Source organism: Vanessa tameamea, chromosome 27, assembly GCF_037043105.1.
Source record: "Vanessa tameamea isolate UH-Manoa-2023 chromosome 27, ilVanTame1 primary haplotype, whole genome shotgun sequence".
Taxonomy (NCBI): Eukaryota; Metazoa; Arthropoda; class Insecta; order Lepidoptera; family Nymphalidae; genus Vanessa; species Vanessa tameamea.
In genome coordinates, this window is record NC_087335.1 from 6,038,362 (window position 1) to 6,057,103 (window position 18,742).

General features: G+C 31.1%; 2 protein-coding genes across 3 annotated transcripts; one reads left to right on the top strand and one right to left on the bottom strand.

The window, feature by feature from the left end:
* Positions 1 to 873: 873 nt before the first annotated feature.
* Positions 874 to 2,994, top strand: LOC113392126 (uncharacterized). The gene is made up of 2 exons (XM_026628411.2): positions 874 to 1,069; positions 1,986 to 2,994. The coding sequence occupies exon 2, from the start codon at positions 1,993 to 1,995 to the stop codon at positions 2,926 to 2,928; it is 936 nt and encodes a 311-aa protein (XP_026484196.1). The 5' UTR covers positions 874 to 1,069; positions 1,986 to 1,992; the 3' UTR covers positions 2,929 to 2,994.
* A 1,135-nt stretch (positions 2,995 to 4,129) lies between these two features.
* On the bottom strand, positions 4,130 to 18,403 carry LOC113392128 (prostamide/prostaglandin F synthase-like). Of its 2 annotated transcripts, none has more exons than XM_064219338.1 (7): positions 18,174 to 18,403; positions 14,154 to 14,249; positions 11,279 to 11,387; positions 10,098 to 10,226; positions 8,462 to 8,595; positions 6,735 to 6,806; positions 4,130 to 5,384 (listed from the first exon to the last, which is right to left on the bottom strand). In XM_064219338.1, exons 1-7 carry the CDS (start codon positions 18,255 to 18,257, stop codon positions 5,283 to 5,285), a joined length of 726 nt encoding a protein of 241 aa, XP_064075408.1. In that variant the 5' UTR covers positions 18,258 to 18,403; the 3' UTR covers positions 4,130 to 5,282. The 2 variants fall into 2 exon arrangements, with proteins under 2 accessions (XP_064075408.1, XP_026484200.1); XM_026628415.2 differs by having other exon boundaries at positions 4,130 to 5,388.
* Positions 18,404 to 18,742: the final 339 nt, after the last annotated feature.

Here is an 18,742-nt window from a genome sequence, read left to right on the forward strand (position 1 = left end):
GACAAGGAGGCCTCTTTTTGCATATAGCAATGTAAGAACATCTCGAATCGTACTTGATTTTATTATTTTGGTCCAACTCTATTTATATAATTGTAATTGGATTATATAAGGATTATTATTATGTAATTTAATTGTAGATATAATAACCGTTTTTCGGCAACGGATATCAATCGCGAAATTAATACTAATATTTTTTTCCCTGTCCGATATTGACCCGAACAGGGACTGCAAACTTCAGCAGACTTATAAAGTAGCTACTAGATAAACGAGTTACTCGTTATGCTAAGATAAGTCGTTAGGTTAAGGTTATAAGACCAAATCCTAAGTTCAAACCCAAGCCTACCCGAATCAAGTAGAACCAAGAACCAGTATAAGTACAGACACAAGAGGCATAACATCTTAGTTTTGAAGGTAAGTCGCGCATTTTCGATATGAGAAATTGTTAATATTTCTTACAATACCAATGTTGCATGGGCGTTTAGTACCATCATATAGCCCTTTTGCCAGTCTATCTACTATCTTGACATAAAGAAGAGTGCATATGTATTTTAAACACAGCAGTTGTATTTGGTATTGTCCTGGGCAGTTGCAGACAAAAGATAGTTTAAGAATTTGTAAGTAATATCGCAGAAATTTCATTGTGATCAGACAAATTAGCAACGCCCATTTCAAAGTCCATCTTTTCTCTTTATGATGCAAATAAATACACCATCCATTAACTAGGAATTAAATTATAGTATGGTTTATTGTATGAGCAAAATCAGCTGTGAACAGAAGTTCAAGATAAATGTCCACACAGAGGTCATGTGTTACGTAAATATTGCTTCAAAACAAATTACCCACGGAGATTTATCAGTTCAATAAAGTATTTGCTCTTGACTATTCGTTTTTATTATAAAGTCTAATATATTCGTTTATGTTTTATCAATAATGTATAAGGGACATAACACTTTATAGTTATGGAATATTTTTAACTTCAGGTTCGAGATTGATTTGAAATCGAAGCAGTTTTTTGAACAAAACATACTTACATTTTTTTGGATGGAGTGTGCGTATGTTTTATCTGTGCGTAAGTATATTATTATTATTTCTGTTTGTGTATATTGTATATTGTGTATTCGTTCCACATGCTCCTCGCATACAATATAAATTAATATTTAAGATATCAAAGTTACTTAACACCTACCTATTTTGAATACTAATACTGCCTATAAAGTACAATATTATATGTTAAGCGACTTCAAAAAACGAGATGCTCAATTCATCTGTGTATGTATTTTTTCATCTACATACCTATTTGTGAATAAATTAATTTTGAAAATTATTTAGTCAAAATTAGTAAAATTGTCTTATCTATGTCTTAATTTCTAAGTTTTATTTTTTATTTTATTATACAATATATATATAACAGTCTCGGGGCCCACATAAGCCAAGAAGAGACAAAAATTGAAAAATATAAAAAATATTGAAGACAAATATTGCTTTTATTTTAATATGATTAATGATATATCGTTGTAACATAGTAAACACATTATTTAAATAATAATTTAACTGCGTGATGGGAGGAAAATATAGTTAAGGAAATTTGAAAAAGGTAAAGAGGCCTGAGGCATTGCCTAGGAAGACAAGGTTATTCCGGTCCTGCATTCAGGCAAATTTTTGAAAACGGGTTTAACTTATTATGGAGACAAATATTTTAGTTATTTTAAATGATAAACAAGAATCAAATTAAAACAGTTATTAAGTCTATTTGGCTAAATTTCATTGTTTATTTTTAAGAAAACTTTGAAACTATTATGATATTTCATTGACGAGAACGAATTCAAACTTAAAATACAAGTAAGCAAGAATCAAATATGTAATGAATTTTTATTGATATTCAGTTAAGAAACACGTGTACCAGCCACTGCACTATCTCGGCTCTTGCATTTTATCCTATCCTAGATATTAACTAGCGATTATTAACAATTTATTTTTTATTTTAGAATCAATATGAAAATTATTCTGCTACTATCAACATTATTTAACATAACAATCGCCAGAAGGATATCATGCCACGCCTGCTTGAATTCCATTTGCTACAAACGTGCAACCATTTTAAAAGGACACAAATTCTCCGGTCAACTAGCAATAGATAGAAATAGCAATGTCCTTTATTTTCATTATCAAAATAATCGTTCGAGAGACTTCACTGGAGCATTTGACTTGGACAAAGTTAAATTTAGTTTTGTACCCAACCTTGGATTTACATTTGGCCACGCCGTCGACCAATCCACGAAGGATCTTTACGCGTCAGGAACCAAAGGAATATACAAGTACAATCCTAAAGAAAATAAAACCGAATTGTTCGCGTTAAAAGAAAAAACAATATGGCACATGCAGTTCGATGATAAATTATACTACACGGAATTTCAAAAGAAAGGTTTATACACTTATATAAATAAGAATTCTAAAATTATTCCCGAGTTATCTGAACACCAAATCGATGATTTTATTGTTGATAAAAAAGGCGATATTTATTTTATGAGCAATTATACAATTCACGTGTTTAGAAAAGGCGCGAAAAGTCCAGTACTGTTTGAAGATGAAATATATTCGCTGACCACAGATAAAGATGGCAATGCATACTTTATTCAGCCATACACGAGAGGCATTTATAACGTTAACTACAGAAGTAAAAAGTTGAATGAAGTTGGTGCGTTTGGTAAAGCTTCAGCGTTCAAATTAGTATTTGACGGAGACAACCATATAATTTATTATGATGTGACAAATAAAAATTTGTTTTATCTGTCGCCCACGTTGAATATTTGTAGTGTTGGGACGAGAGGTAAACATCGTAAAATGTTTATAGCGACTACGTCTCGGAGTTACAAAAATCATAAAAAAAATAATTTGTCAAGCATCAAAAATATTACTGAAATAATATAAATGATAAGAAATCATGACGACTTGGCTTATGGCTATTTATGTTGGAATAAATTTAAGGAGATCGTTTCTCAAAAAAAATTCTATTATTTTAAAACTTAAAATAAGTACTTATAAACTAAAGTTAAATCATTTCCATAAAATAAAACTATCTTTACAAGTATTATTATTGTAGGTAACGAATATCAAAAATTTAAATATACTTTATTCAATTAGGGTTTTACAAGCACTTTTGAATCGTCATTTTACAAACTATATTAAGTGAAGCTACCACCGATTCGGAATATAGATTCTACCGAGAAGAACGGGAAGAAACTCAATAGTTACTCTTTTTCAACGTTTAAAATACAAGAAACTCAAGTTACTCTTTTTCAACGTTTAAAATACAAGAAACTCAAGTTACTCTTTTTCAACGTTTAAAATGCAAAGTTATGTTAGCCAAATACAATTATATATGTATGTAATATATGCCTGGAAGTCACCAAGTAATATATACGTAATAGGTATATCTATATAATCCTGTATTGAATAATATGCTTCTTTTTTATTAATGTATTTTTCTCAAATTAGTTAAATTTATCGTTTGTTATAAACTGATGCTACTTGGTATGTTTAGCCTCCAATCAAACTCAGAGCACAATCTAATTAAGTTATTACTTATTAATTTATTTGTAATTTATAAAAAATATATACAACTAAAATAAAACTTGATAAAGATTTTTATTTTGTTTATTTTATTTTTACAAGCACTTAACGTGCAATTTTGTTTGTTAGTTTAATAAGGTTTAATTATAAGATTTGAATCTTGAAAGCTTAGTTCGCTTCTTTGTTCGTTCGGTTCGTTCAGTTCCCATGACAATGCATTTTTATGGTATTCATGATCTGATCCAGGATTGGCACCAAACGAAGGAAATTTTCAGCGGTAAACGGCGTAGGCAAATTTTTCTGTATAAACTTGTTAAAACAATAATAAGCCATCAATTTATTTAAAGCAAATGCTACCGCAATTAAATAAACAATTAAAAAAAAAATCAAACCGTCGAAATTCCGCCCTCCTTCTCACATCCCCGCAGTACCCCACAAAACCAGCTTAAAAAAAACTTTAACTATAAAATTTCAAGAGTTTAGTTTTTTTTGGTTTTTAATCAATTTTTTTCTTCTCTTCTTCAAGTCTACGTATTATACAATGAAATAAAAAGCAAGGAATATAAAATCATTTTATTATTTTTTTCGTAGGTATATAAAACTGTAACAAAGTAAAATCTCACCCTAATTTAGATAAATATTAATATATTTTTAATACTACAAATAACATTCCACCTCTACACAATCATTATAAACCTCTAAAACAATACAAATCCTTTAGGATTTGATTCCAGTCTTTTACTAACAGATTTTACATTAATATTTAATTAACGAATAATTTTATATTTAATACTGTATAATCTGTTATTACATTATTTTCGATATAGAATAAACAATTTTATATTTATCTGTGCACTATTTTTATTTTAATTAAAACCGAATATTGCATCTAGCCAAGAAACATACATTCAGTCTCAGAGTTTAACACTTTTTTTAAATAATGTATATACATAATAAACAATTTAATATAAAACTATTAATTAATTAAAAATCATTGGAGTCGTATAACTTTTTAAAAAATTACAAATATTCTTTGTTATTCAATAATGCAACAATCTTTACAGTCGCTCTTCGGCACACGACCAGGCGTGTTAAATTTTATAATTGGATACGTGTACGATTTTAAACATTAAAAAAAAACATTATAGTCATCCAATGGGTTCCAAAAGTTCTTGTGTTGCCAGTTATCTTACGTAGAATACATTTGACGGATCGTTATTGACAACATTCGATCGTTTTCACGAGTAACCAGTCGTTGAAGTAATTTCTATGCGTCGATATATCAAGTACAACTGGAATGCGAGATGCCCCCCCCCTCCTTCCAGCTACCCCGCGTCCACCTCGTGCGCTCATTACAATCGCACAGTTGTTACCATAGCGTCTATTATGTCGTCGTAGCCACTGTACATGCAAATTCGATAATTACGAAACGTCTTTTGTTACCTTTGAATAAACGCCTTAGATAATTCTACCATTCGTAAACAAAACGAATGGTTGCTCGAATATCTTATTAATCGGGAATAACTCCCGCTTGTGTTATAGTTTAACAATGTAACAAGTCACAGTTCTTTAAGATATTTGAACCAAAGTCGTTTGATAACAGAATTACTATTGAATAGACTAAGGCCGTGCTAGGAAAAACGATATTTACTGAAATACCCACAAATGACCATAAGAGAGATATTATTAAAATTAAACAATAGAGAGTTGTCCTACACTTTACTCTGCTTACAGCGCCTCTCGGCCCATATATTATGAATAGGCGTAAGAGGGCACTCCGCTAGAATCTGCCGCCACGGCTTAGGGTTTCGCCTCTGTCTGGAAAATTGGAAAGTTTGTGATACCATAATTAGTTATCTAACTAAACTTTTCATTTATCAAAAACATTTTATTTATCTATACTAATATTATAAATGCGAAAGTAACTCTGTCTGTCTGACTGACTGAGCCGAATTAGATGAAATTTTGTGTTTTGCAAGCTTGAACCCATAGAAAGGACATGGGCTACTTCTTTGCCAAACTACCAACAGTTAAAACGCGTGCGAAGCCGCGGGAAATACCGTTGTATTTTGAAATACCGTTACAATATAATCTATCTCGCGATATTGTGAACTGACAATTGTGAACCTTGCGCTTTTTTCACTCATCACAGGAGGGGTCTTGGGGGTATGGTGACGGCAGTTCCTAGGACCATGTCCTACCTACTGCGGTGTCCTGTTCGCCGTCCGTTACTACAGACGGGTCGTTAGGGTCGGATAATTCCGAGCAAGTACCCTAGTAGCGTGATTTGTGAACCAAACCATACTGCTTATAACTCAACGCATTATTTTACCGTAGATTATAATCTATCGAGTATCGAGTTTACAATCTCGCGAGACAGATTATAAGCTGACGGGTTTTACAATGTTGTATGGTAATATGTATGAATAATACTACCAAGCTAATTCAGCTCTTTAATTAGTACAATTAAAGAGCTGAATTAGCTTGGCGGTTGGACACGTCAAAGCGACACAAAATTATTATATATATTATATATATTTTAAAAATTATAATATAATTTGACGACCTCCGTGGTCGAGTAGTGTGTACACCGGTTTTCATGGGTACGCCACTCCGCGGTCCCGGGTTCGATTCCCGGCCGAGTCGATGTAGAAAAATTTCATTAGTCATCTATGTTGTCTTGGGTCTGGGTGTTTGTGGTACCGTCGTTACTTCTGATTTTCCATAACACAAGTGCTTTAGCTACTTACATTGGGATCAGAGTAATGTATGTGATGTTGTCCAATATTTATTTACCATGTGCTTATTGAAGGAAAACATCGTGAGGAAGCCTACCGACACCTACTAAACCCACCGCATTTGGACATCGTATTGGAATAAGCTCAAAACATCAAGCTCAAGTTTTTTCATGATATAGGTGAACGGTAAGTGGTCACCACTGCTCATAGACACTGTAAGAAATATTAAGAGGATCTAAGATGTTATATCCCTTGTACCTATAATTACACTGGCACAATCACTGTTAAACCGAAACACAACAATACTAAGCATATACTGCTGTTTGGCGGCAAAATATATGATGGGTGGGTGAGACCTACCCAGACAAAGCACAACACACACACACACGTCGAAATGTTTCATATTTAAAATATAAAAATACATACATTGCACTCCATCTCTTCCCGCTTCTTATTGGCCATCGTTTCAGCGTTATACTCGTTCTCCAAGCCGAATAGCTAAAAAATTATTCATAGCATTACATCACATTTCTAAAACATAATCATTGCCTACTTATATATCAATTTTATTATTTTATTATACATAAACATATACATAATCAGCCTGTAAATTTCCCACTGCTGGGCTAAGGCCTCCTCTCCCGTTGAGGAGAAGGTATGGAGCATATTCCACCACGCTGCTCCAATGCGGGTTGGTGGAATACACATGTGGCAGAATTTCGTTGAAATTAGACACATGCAGGTTTCCTCACGATGTTTTCCTTCACCGCCGAGCACGAGATGAATTATAAACACATTAAGCACATGTTAATTCAGTAGTGCCTGCCTGGGTTTGAACCCGAAATCATCGGTTAAGATGCACGCGTTCTAACCACTGGGCCATCTCGGCTCAATCATCATTTTATTATATTTAAATTAAACTAATGTGTCACACAGCGAAACTTCGCGTCTATTCAAAAGATTTTTTTACGAACTTCGAAACCTATGACAGGTTTTGTTTTGATTTAATTTCATTGTAAACTGCAATTTGTAAGCTGCAACTCATCTATATTCGGCGCCGAAATGATGATACTTTATTTACAGAAATATTTAATGTTAAATAGTATACATCACTTCAGCGAGAATTGGAGTTTGTCGATAACAATTTACTTTAATTTGATTACGTTTTTGATTTTTTTTTTACACAACCATAGTACGTCTCTCTAGTACTAACCGGCCAGTACCTTTTTCGCTCTCTATAATAAATCTTTGCTAAATCGTAACAATTAAGTAAATAACAGTCATGATTCATCTTTTTTGCACATCGACGGCTGGAGCTCTTTAAAATGAGACTAACCGATTTTTTATGTACAAAAATCGACTTACGCTATTAATATATAAGATATTCATTAACATCCCAATATTTTAAATTAACATATTTCTATACTATATTATGCACTATAAATTGTTCTTGATTAATATATCTTTATTCATAACACAAGTCAACATATATCCTGTTTAATTATACTTACAAAGTTCCAATAACAACTTCGCCTACATTCAAGACGAAATTTTTTCGCGACTCCATAATAAATATATATTGTATAGATTATTATTCAAGTCAAATTGAAAAACAGTAAATACTTTTTAGTACGAACTACTTAACTAGTCTCAAACTAAATTTGTATCTTTACATTGTATATTACACAATGACGGTACTAAAGTGTTAAAAGATCCTATCTTAATAAAGAACATCCAAATTCAAAATACATAAAAGTCCATTAAAATAAACACAGCTTTATTCTCTTGTCTGAAGCGGCCAGTATTTTTTTTTTATATTTGTCGTTCGGGTAAATGTCAGCAATAGACACGAAATTTACATTATCGCCGAAAGAAACGATCAATATTATATAACAAATCCTTACATAGAAAATGCACCATTTATCGCAGGAACTAATTGTACAGACGTTATGTCGTTACACTGGCTCACTCACAATTTCAAAAGAAATAAAACAATATTAAATACTGCTGTTTGGCGGTAGAAAATATGATGAGTGGTTGGTAAATTCATATAACCTGAAAAAGAATACTTCTTGACAAAACCTACCTTGATCCGTGAACATAAATATGCATCTACTAAATACCTATTTCTTGTTCTACATTACTTCACTAACCTTTAATATTTCTTCATTCGGCAAATGATCACTCGGTCCGGTCTGAGCAAAATGGCGGATAACATTCCCGCCCTTTTCAACGAACAACGCGCCGCCGGTCTGCACCCAATCGCCCTTCAAATCCCCACCTAAGCCTATCACATACAATAGCGACATACTAATATGAAAACTATTTACTAATAGTCGATACTTTAAACCAATACAAAAACCAATAATATATTACAATTTTTTTTTAATTTAAACACAAAGTCGTGTTCAAAGTAATACCAACATTACAAAAATAATCCTAGTTTGAGAGAGAAATGTCTTGTACATTATAATTGTTATCAGCTATTCTGTGTATAGTCTTACTGATAAAGCCAATGAATCTATTTATTATTAACAAGCGTATCGCCCGGCTTCACATTGGTGCAGTTTATTAATAATTTATACCAACTCACTCCCAAATAATGTGAATGTGACCCCCATTATATGAATGCGACAAACCAATTTTATTACATGTAATTTATTTTTTCTTGACAACTTCTTTATTCTTTCATTGACCACAAAAGTGTATTTCTCAGAAAAAAAATGTCGTTATTCCTTTTTTGTTAAGCGGCTTTTGGTTGAGTCAACAGGGCTTAACTTATTTCGTCAATCACACGTGGGAAGGAGCCGACAGAAAAGAGATAGATCGGTTGTGATCAACGTAATGAAACAGAATGCCTAATAATGGTAATGCTACTTTTTTTCTACAACAACATACACCAACAGAAACGATTATAAACTCACTACCTACTTTTACAGATTATCAAATTCTACCAAAATCTTTCACCAAATATATTCAAAAAAAGAATACCAATATACCACAACTATAAACCACCACAGCTATTAACAAATCCGATATTAGTATTACACAATTTATTTGATAATGACCTTCGCAATATCCAAATTTCTTAAGCGGTCCGTTGGTGCATGTTGAACATAATGACATAATATTTTCCCGCCATTACTAACTAAAAGAGCACCGCCATTTTGTAACCCGTCACCCGTCAAATCGTTGTGTAAACCTTATTTATGAACAAGGACGTCAAGTTATGAATATATATACGTGATAATGTTTAATTAAATTTTATTACCCGAAAATCTCAAAACAATGGCAAAATATGATTACTTTTGTTAAAAAAATAATATTTTTTATCATAATTTTTACATAAGCGCTATTATTACTTAAATTATTAAGCGCTTAAATAATTTACAACAACATATTTTTTTTTTATGATATAGTTAGGGGGACGTGCAAATGACCCAGATAGTAAATGGTCGCCATCATTAACCATTCCTAAAAACACCAATGCGACACCAACCTTGGAAACTAAGATGTTATGTCTCAACCCATAGACATTACTGCTGTATGGAATTTTAACCATTTCTTACATAACCAATGCGCCAATGACCTTGAGAACTAAGATGTTCCGTCTCTTGTGCCTGTAGTTACATTGGCTCAATCAAACCGTAACTCAACTATACTGAGCATTGCTGTATGGCGTTAGAATATGAGTGGATGGAACCTACCCAGATGGGCTTACACAAAACCACCACCAAGAAATCCTTGGATTTATAATTGAAAATATCGCTTGTGTTGATGTCAACTTACCCATACTTTTCCCTTTTGAGATCGCGTCTCTGGACTGCTTCCATAAGAGCGACGTCAATATCGTGACGACATTGAATCTTTTGAAACCAAGCATTTGATATGTCGATCGATCTTCAACGCAGAATAATTCTGAAAAGAAAATCGTATCATAATTCGATGCACTTGTCTTTTGGCTCAAAGGCTAGGTATGTCAATGAAACATAACTCTTAATTTTTTTCAAAAGTTTATCAAAAAACAATTTAAATAAGGTTATTAAGTAGCCTAAACAGCACGTCATTAAAATTCCACGTTAATTTATGATGATTGTTAAATTAATGAATTAAGTAATGTCCTTACAATCAGCTGACACGAATGCGTAAGGTGACATTTTGATATTTATTTAAAATAACATTGAAACGAAATAAGTTTCCTAAATAATAGTTATTGAGAAAGCTTGCGCTTGCATCAGCCATGCATAGAACCTGCATATGTACCTGGGTATTTGGTATTTGGTAACAACAAAAAAGATGACGAAAAAAACACTGAAAGAAATTAACTTTTTTTTCTCTAACTGCCACCTCCGCAGCGCCGCCCCCGGCAAAGTGCCGCCCGGTGCGGACCGCACTCTCCCCCCCCCCCCCTCCATGCTACCCCATGCATTACCGATATCATTCAAAGATAACTATTATTAAAATCAGCTGAGAATCATCTCTTCTAAAACCTAGAATATATCATTCTTATAATGTCCTTGTACCATCTCTCAATTACTTTAGACATATTACGTTGCGCAAGATATGCAATTATTCATATAATTACGAGGAAAAGGTCGACCTATTAACCGCCTCGCGTGATGATATAACGTAACAAGTATTCATAGCTATTGAAGTACTGACTATTGGAGTTCTCATGACTGTGTGGCTGAACACCTTTAGTTTATTCAATGCAATAACAGGAATCGACGGCATATAGATAGCAGTAAGGAGCCTAAAACTCATCTATATAAACTTTTTTTATGGCATACGTAGACGATCAAAGGGCCACAAAACGGTTAAACAATTTGACCATTCCTTAAACCGCTAATGAACCACCGACCTTGGGAACTAAGATGCTATGTCCCTTGTACTTGTAGTTAAACTGGCTCACTCACAGTTTTGATACTTGAAAGTAGAATATATAAAATAAATATCTTTCTAATACAAACCATCGTCGAAAAATTTTCCATCGATAAACTCCTTGGAACCCGCTTCCTCAACACCGATGCCGACGAGTTTTATATTATTTTTCTTAAGAATCGGAGCGATTTCACCCAACTGTAACATTAATACACAAGTAAACATATACGTTTACTCTGATATTTATAGAACGAAACTCTATACGAAACCAAGATGACGTTTTCCTGGGGGAATTCTACTAACTTAACGGTAATTATAAGTTCCCGATTATATTCCGATCGAAAGACTATTCATGACAAAAAATAACCTCATCTAATCGTTATTGAGGACTAATTTTACATATTTATATCGATAACTACACAGTCCCGATTTTATTAGTATCCAAGTTTAACCAAACTGGATCGTTGGATTTGTAGTATAGGCACTCGGCTGAACGCAGTGCGGTTAAGCAAGTGCGGGACCCGGGTTCCAAAATTATTTCAAAAGCGCTTGATCTGCTATGAGGTTCTTAAGTATAAAGTGGTATAAAAAAAAATCAATACTCAATACGTTTATTCGCCATCTATAGATTACATTTTTGTGAGTAATGAATAGTCTAGTAGATTACTATAGGCCTCTGAAAAGTACAAATAGCCAGAGATGAGATTGTCTGGCCATTTAGAATATTTTTATAACAAACTAACAATTGAATAACGACGATACTACACAATTTTTTTTTTTTAAATAATTCGCTCAGGCAGACGTGAATGAGTTTAAATATGCGGAGCCTCCATTCGCGTGGGGCCCGTATCAATTGCTGCTCTTGCTACTTAATAAATCCGGCACTGGCTGAACAGCGACGATTGGATTACGATATACTGTCATTTTTTTTTTAAATTAAATTTGACAGTCTCAAATAACATCCCACTTTTGGGCTAAAGCCTCCTTTCCCCTTGAGGAGTAGGTTTAAGCTAGACCTGTCTATATGTATGTACATACACACAAATTGTCATGGTGATAAGTTTAGTGAGTTAGAAATTTAAAGTCTAAAAACAGTATCCATGAAACAGTATATACATATAGCCACCATATATTCCAAACACAAGAGAAGAAAATACAAATAAACAACTTTAATATTAAATTGACGTGATGTCATTGGTAGAGATCTTCTATTGTCTATATGCTTTAAAATTGCGTTTTGCGTGTCGACGGTGTTTTCGAAACTTTGAATATAAAATTAGACTAGGCAAAAGTATTCAAGTGGTGTAGTGTTGTATTATAATACACACAATAATATATAAATATTTTTCAAAGAATCGGTGACAACCGTTCTCTCGACACGACGAGGAAAGAATAGACACCTAGTTTCCGACTTAGCAAAGTTAATAATCCTTTTTTGGAGCACGGTATACTCTCTATAAGAAGATTCCACAGATATTGATTGATATACTATGTAAATAAAATGATAGAAATGAGTAACTACTGAAATTTCTTGTCGATTCTTCTCGGTAGAATCTACTTTTAGAACTGATGGTGGCTCTACATTTAATTCTGTAACGTGACGATTAAAAAGTACTTTTATGAGCTCATTTGAATAAAGAACATTTTGATTTTGATTTTATACATAGATTGTATTTAAATGTATTCATCAAGAACTGTTTGTAGTGCGTATTTTATCCGAGTTTTTAGCAAATCGCATGAAATATGTAAATCGAAGTTTTGTTTATATTTACTTCTGCTTCGATTGAAATGGAGTATATGTAAACATCATCGCGGGAGCGTCCGCAAGGCATCCCGTTTTGCCCCCTAAGGGTGGGTGCCGCAGGTGTAGTTGGCATCCCGGTGTGCTGGTTCGCAACAGGCGTTTTAGGCATCGACATACCCATAACGAATAAAATAATTTTACCAGCAAGAAAAAAACTCTAGGTAAACATATTGTTACGACCGCGGTATTTGATGTAAATATTCTTATTATTATTCTGAAACAGAAGTACCGGGAATTAACCGACTTCAAAAAAGGAGGAGGTTCGCAGTTCATCGGAATCTTTTAATATATAAAATATTCTGAGCCATCAGTTTACGTAAATCTATTGAAATATATTATCTTTTAAAAGTTTAATCATTGCTTACGAATAAAGTAATCATATCCCTTAAATCGCTAAATCTCGTAACGAGTATTAATAACAAACGTAATTAGTTAATAATGTGAACCTCGATAGCCGTCAATGTCGGCCATTTTGATTTAACTTACTCGACACACAAACAGCCTCTCAATAAAGCTATTATACATTTAAAGGTCATGTCAAAAAAAATTTATAAATAATTATATAAATATATTATATAAAAAAGCGTTTAGTAAATATTTGTTGATTTACAGGCAAGATGTAATATGCATATATAAATATTAATATTGATTGACATAAAATATATTATTAAAATAGTGTAAAAGTGTAACTACTGCGCCTTACGCCGCTTCTTCTCGAAAAAATTTACACTCCGAACAAGTTCAACCTGTTCAGCAGGTTTAATTCAATAATATAACATGACGATTCAAAAGTGCTCTTATGAGTCTAATTGAATAAAGAATATTCTAGTGTTTTTATGTGAATTTATAATACTATGTTAATTTATCGAAGTTTATAAAATACCTAATTATTCTGTGTTAAAATATTTATAATAGTACTTATATGATTGTAAACATAATAAAATGTATTTTTTTAATATTAATAACGAATATTTTAATAATAAGACTGCGTGTTCTTTATTCAAAATCAACGAATTCGATATTTAAAAAAACAATGGCGTTTTAGTTTTCATTAAAATCGGGGCCGAGACTTCGTTGAGTATTTTTTTTGCTACTCCTTGTAGTTCCTTATAGTTTAGGATATTGCTCTGTTTAAAATATATTAATACGACAATACATACCTCCTTCGCCCATAATCTGCAGAACAAACAACCCCAACGACGAAAGAAAATAATAGCTACGTTTTGATCCTGCCATAAAGTTTTCAGCTCCACAGACTAAAACAGAAAAATTACGTTACAAATAATCTTTTCTTTTCTTGATTCTTGGCGCCAAATATTATAAAGATGACATAACTAGATATATATGTATGCTTCACACTATTATCTATTCCAACCAGAAATAAAGACAAATAAAAAAAAAATTAGCATTTAAATGACCTTGAATAATCTATGCCTTAAAGTATTCATTATGGATTCGAAAAAAAGAGAATGTTTTGAATGTAGTCGAAGTTTTTATCAGAATTTTGAAGTAAAATTAAAGTGTAGAAATAAACTTTGGAAGGAAAATAACTTTTTGTCATGAATAATATAAAGTATTAGGAAATCTTCTATTTGTTTATCTTTCAAAAAACTTTAATGTTACTTAAACATACATAATACACTGTTTTTTTTTTACGAAATATTCAAAATATTAATACGCAACAGATACACAAACCGAGAGAATCAAAACTACCAAATGTTTTTTTTTATTTGTTTCCATCCTATAACTAAATCTGCCTTTATCCTAACCGACGCTCTAGGCTAACTCTGTGTACGATCAAATTAAATTTGTCGGTTTATAATTTCATACTGTCATTGTTCAGAAAGACCCAGTATTAGTCCAGACACACTGAACTTGTTCATATTATTTAATCGCCAACCTGGTGGTAAGTGGTCACCACTGCCCAAAGATATTAGCTTTGTAAGGTATATTAACCATCCCTTAAATCGTCAATGCACCACTAGACTAAGACGTACATTAGCACACTCATCTCTTAAACCATAATCAGTGTACCATTGTAAAATTGTAGCGTAAACTGACGATAGGTATATATTTTTAATTATTTTTTTTATATTATTTTAAGTTAATTATTAAATAACATATCTAAGCCTATTTGAAATATCATTAGAATATTCAAGGTTTTTAAAAAATGTACAATCATTTAGTTATCTCGAATCGAAGACGATAAATGATCAACCGATATCGTAATCTAATAATTATCCCTAACCATTGAAACGTTATAATCTAATGTTAAAAAAACTGTTTTTTTTTTTAATATTTGTAGGGCAAGGAGTAAAGACAATATTATTAATATTAAAAATATGAATGTCACACATGCCAAACCAAACGGTTTTGTTAATTGAAATTAAAATATTTTTTTTATATCTAAATTATACTAGCTGTCCATCTCAACTTTGTACGAGTTTTTTTTTTTACAAATAACAAATTAATTAAGTGGTAATCTACTATTTCACCCTCTTGAAATTCACCAACTACATTACTTAGCTGATATTTGATGATGTGAAATTTACAATTAGGTTATAACCTAATTGTAAATTTCAACTTTCTAGACTCAATTGTTTTCAATCAAGGCAAACGATTTTATAAAAAACAGATTGAATGTGCCGCTGCTAATTTATATAAGAATAAGAACACAATTGGTTTATAAAGTATGTTGACTAGATAAAATATTTATATAAATAATATTGAATTATATGCGATTATGTGAGTAATATACTATCTGTTTTCGTAATAGGGTATTCTACTATGTTTGAAAAAGTACTTCAAAATGTTGATTTTCCTAATAAAAAGCCAAAAAAATATATAGTGTTGGAATAAACATCTTAGCCGAGCGACATCTGCGTCATGTCAAACAAATACACTTTAAAAAAAAAAAAAGGCGGGAGTTGTTTTTTGGCGGCAGACAGATTGGATCGCAATTATCATATTGACTGTGTAGTGTTGATGGTTATTTATCTTGTAGATTAAATGTTTTTTTTTCTTTTGTGGTAGATTGATTGTTATTGTAAATTAAAGGTCATTGTTGTAAAGGTTAGCCTAATTGTTTATTTTTTCTTTTAGTAATTCCTATTTCTGGTTCTAAAAATAGATATTACAGCAAAATAAACAAGCTTTCTTGACATAAAATTAAATTGAATTTTAAACCTTTTTTTACATCGCTATTGTTGGAGTGTAATGTACAAATACATACATTCTAGCATTAAAACTCCAGAAAAGTTGTTTATCAAAGCACCTAATGATATTGAAATGACAGTTTTTGCCTATCCGACGCCACACCATGACGGCTCGTGTTTTAGGTCACGTGATATACAGACTAAAAATTACGGATTTTTAATTTTAATACTATAAATTATATAATTTACATTGAGTCATAATAATTTAATTATGACTCAATATAGAAATATTTAAGTATATTTCTAACTATAAATATTTTAATTTTTATCGAAGTTCATCATTTAATTTTCACTACAGAAAATACCCTATTATTACCATTTTGGTCCTAAGCATTCTATTACAATATTTTTTTATTAATATAAATTTATTAAATAATATAACACTAAAGAAACCTTCGCCTTACTTATGCAATATATGTTAAACAGAAAAAAAACATTTTACATTGTTGCTCAAAAATGAGTAAATTAAGATGCAACCCCAGATGGGTTGTAAATCAGTGCGGGACAAGTTTTGCCAAATTACTCCTGTAACACTTTTTTCCAGGCACGGGGTGTGAGTTCTATGTGCAAAATATTTATCTCTAATGCCCAATTCAGCTAGGCCAATGATATATGTCCACTTCTTGTGGATAAGCAATATCCAAGGCCCCTAGGCAATGAAACACTTGGTAAAAAATATTATAAAAAATAAATAAACATCCAATTGTGATCTGAAATACCTCAGCTCTAAAAAGTGCACTCATAAAATAACTATGTACCCAATATTTTTATAGAACTTAATAATTTTTAAGATTTATAATAGTACTTGATTTGCTTGGAATTTATAGAAATAAAGTATCTTCTTTGCTTAGTATAACAGTGTATTTGTATATAATTATAGTAAATATATGTTTATGATATAGGCATGATAAAGATTATGAATATCTATTATTTTATATATCACAATTAGAAGGCAAACTTCTATCCTAAGCAATTGCATTTTTAATCAAAAACAATAAAAAATCCATCAAAATTAACTTCATCTCATCATGTACAGATAATATAATTAATAAATTAACGAAAATTGTCACCTTAAAGAAATCAATGATTTTTCTTTTTTAATATTATTAATATTTAAAAAAATCATTGTTGTAATTAATGGGTATTAAAATTAATACATTCATTGATTACTTTAAATTTAACTTCTTGAGTAGCTTCTAAAATTTTCAAAAATCTATTGGTATTGTGAAGCTATTATTAATAGAAAGGTCAATGGAAAAATTTATATGATAAAAAACTTTATCTGCCTCATTTTATCTTATATTTGTTACATAAAAAAAATTTTATTATATCTGATATGGAGTAAACTTTGTCATTTAGTTTTTAAGAATATACAATTTATACCTAAATGCAAAAATTTGGATGATTGACACTCAATAATGCCAAAATGGATGAACAGATCTGAGTTTGGAGAGAAAATTTGGCACATATATGTAAAAGTACAGTTCCAGAAGGATCTTATTGTTTTTGTTTTTCACAGAGCAAAGACTCAGCATATTTTTTTGTGTATGGGTAGATTAGTATAAATGAGTTAATTTAACCGTTGCACTTTCATATCTAAACCAATCATCAAGAAATTTTACAACAAACATACCCACGGGCCAAAAATAGTGTTTTATAATTTTATAGTGTTTGTATATGGAGGAATGATAATTTTAAAAATCGAATTTGGATTAAAATTAAAAGACGATTGAAATAATTGTAAGTATTAGTTTTCTCTACAACTTTTCTTTACGATTTCAAGGTGCGTAGTTTTATAGGTCAATATGCAAACTGCTTTATAAAATAGATGAATTGCCTAATAATTTTACTAGCACTTGAAAATCTATATTTCACCAACATTAAACATTTTTTTTTTCTTAAAATAAGTATTTTCGCGTTGTATTTTATTTCAATTAAAACTTATAATATTTAATTTATTCTTACCTCTCCACCTGGAATACTTTTTATTTTTTGAGAACCAATTGCAATTATATCCGGTGTCATTTTTGCAACTTTTGAAAATATCATGCAGTTAAAATTTCGATGTTTGTTTGAAAACAGTAATTTTTGGTCAATTAATTTTTAAATCTATCTGTCAAATGTCAGTTGCACTGTCGAACTGTGAAGGACTAGGGAAGAATTTTATATTGTGCGCAGTGTGATTAACAATAGACTGACATTATCTGACACTGGCATAAAATAAGGCAGTTTTATATTACAATTATATAATAAAGACTTTTTGAGATTAAAATAAAGCATAAATAGTAATTTAATCAAGTAATCTAATTAAAAGATAAAAATATTTCTTTCTTGAAGAAAAAGATTCTTGATTATTAATAATATAAAATATAAAAAAGCGATTGTATAGTGGGAAGAGGATATAATTGAAACGAATAAATTTCAGTTGATATTATATTTTTTCATATTCCACTGAATTAATTTTTACACAGGGGACAAAAAATAACAAGTTAATAAGAACGTACCCGGTTTGTAATTTTAGTTTGTTTTTAATA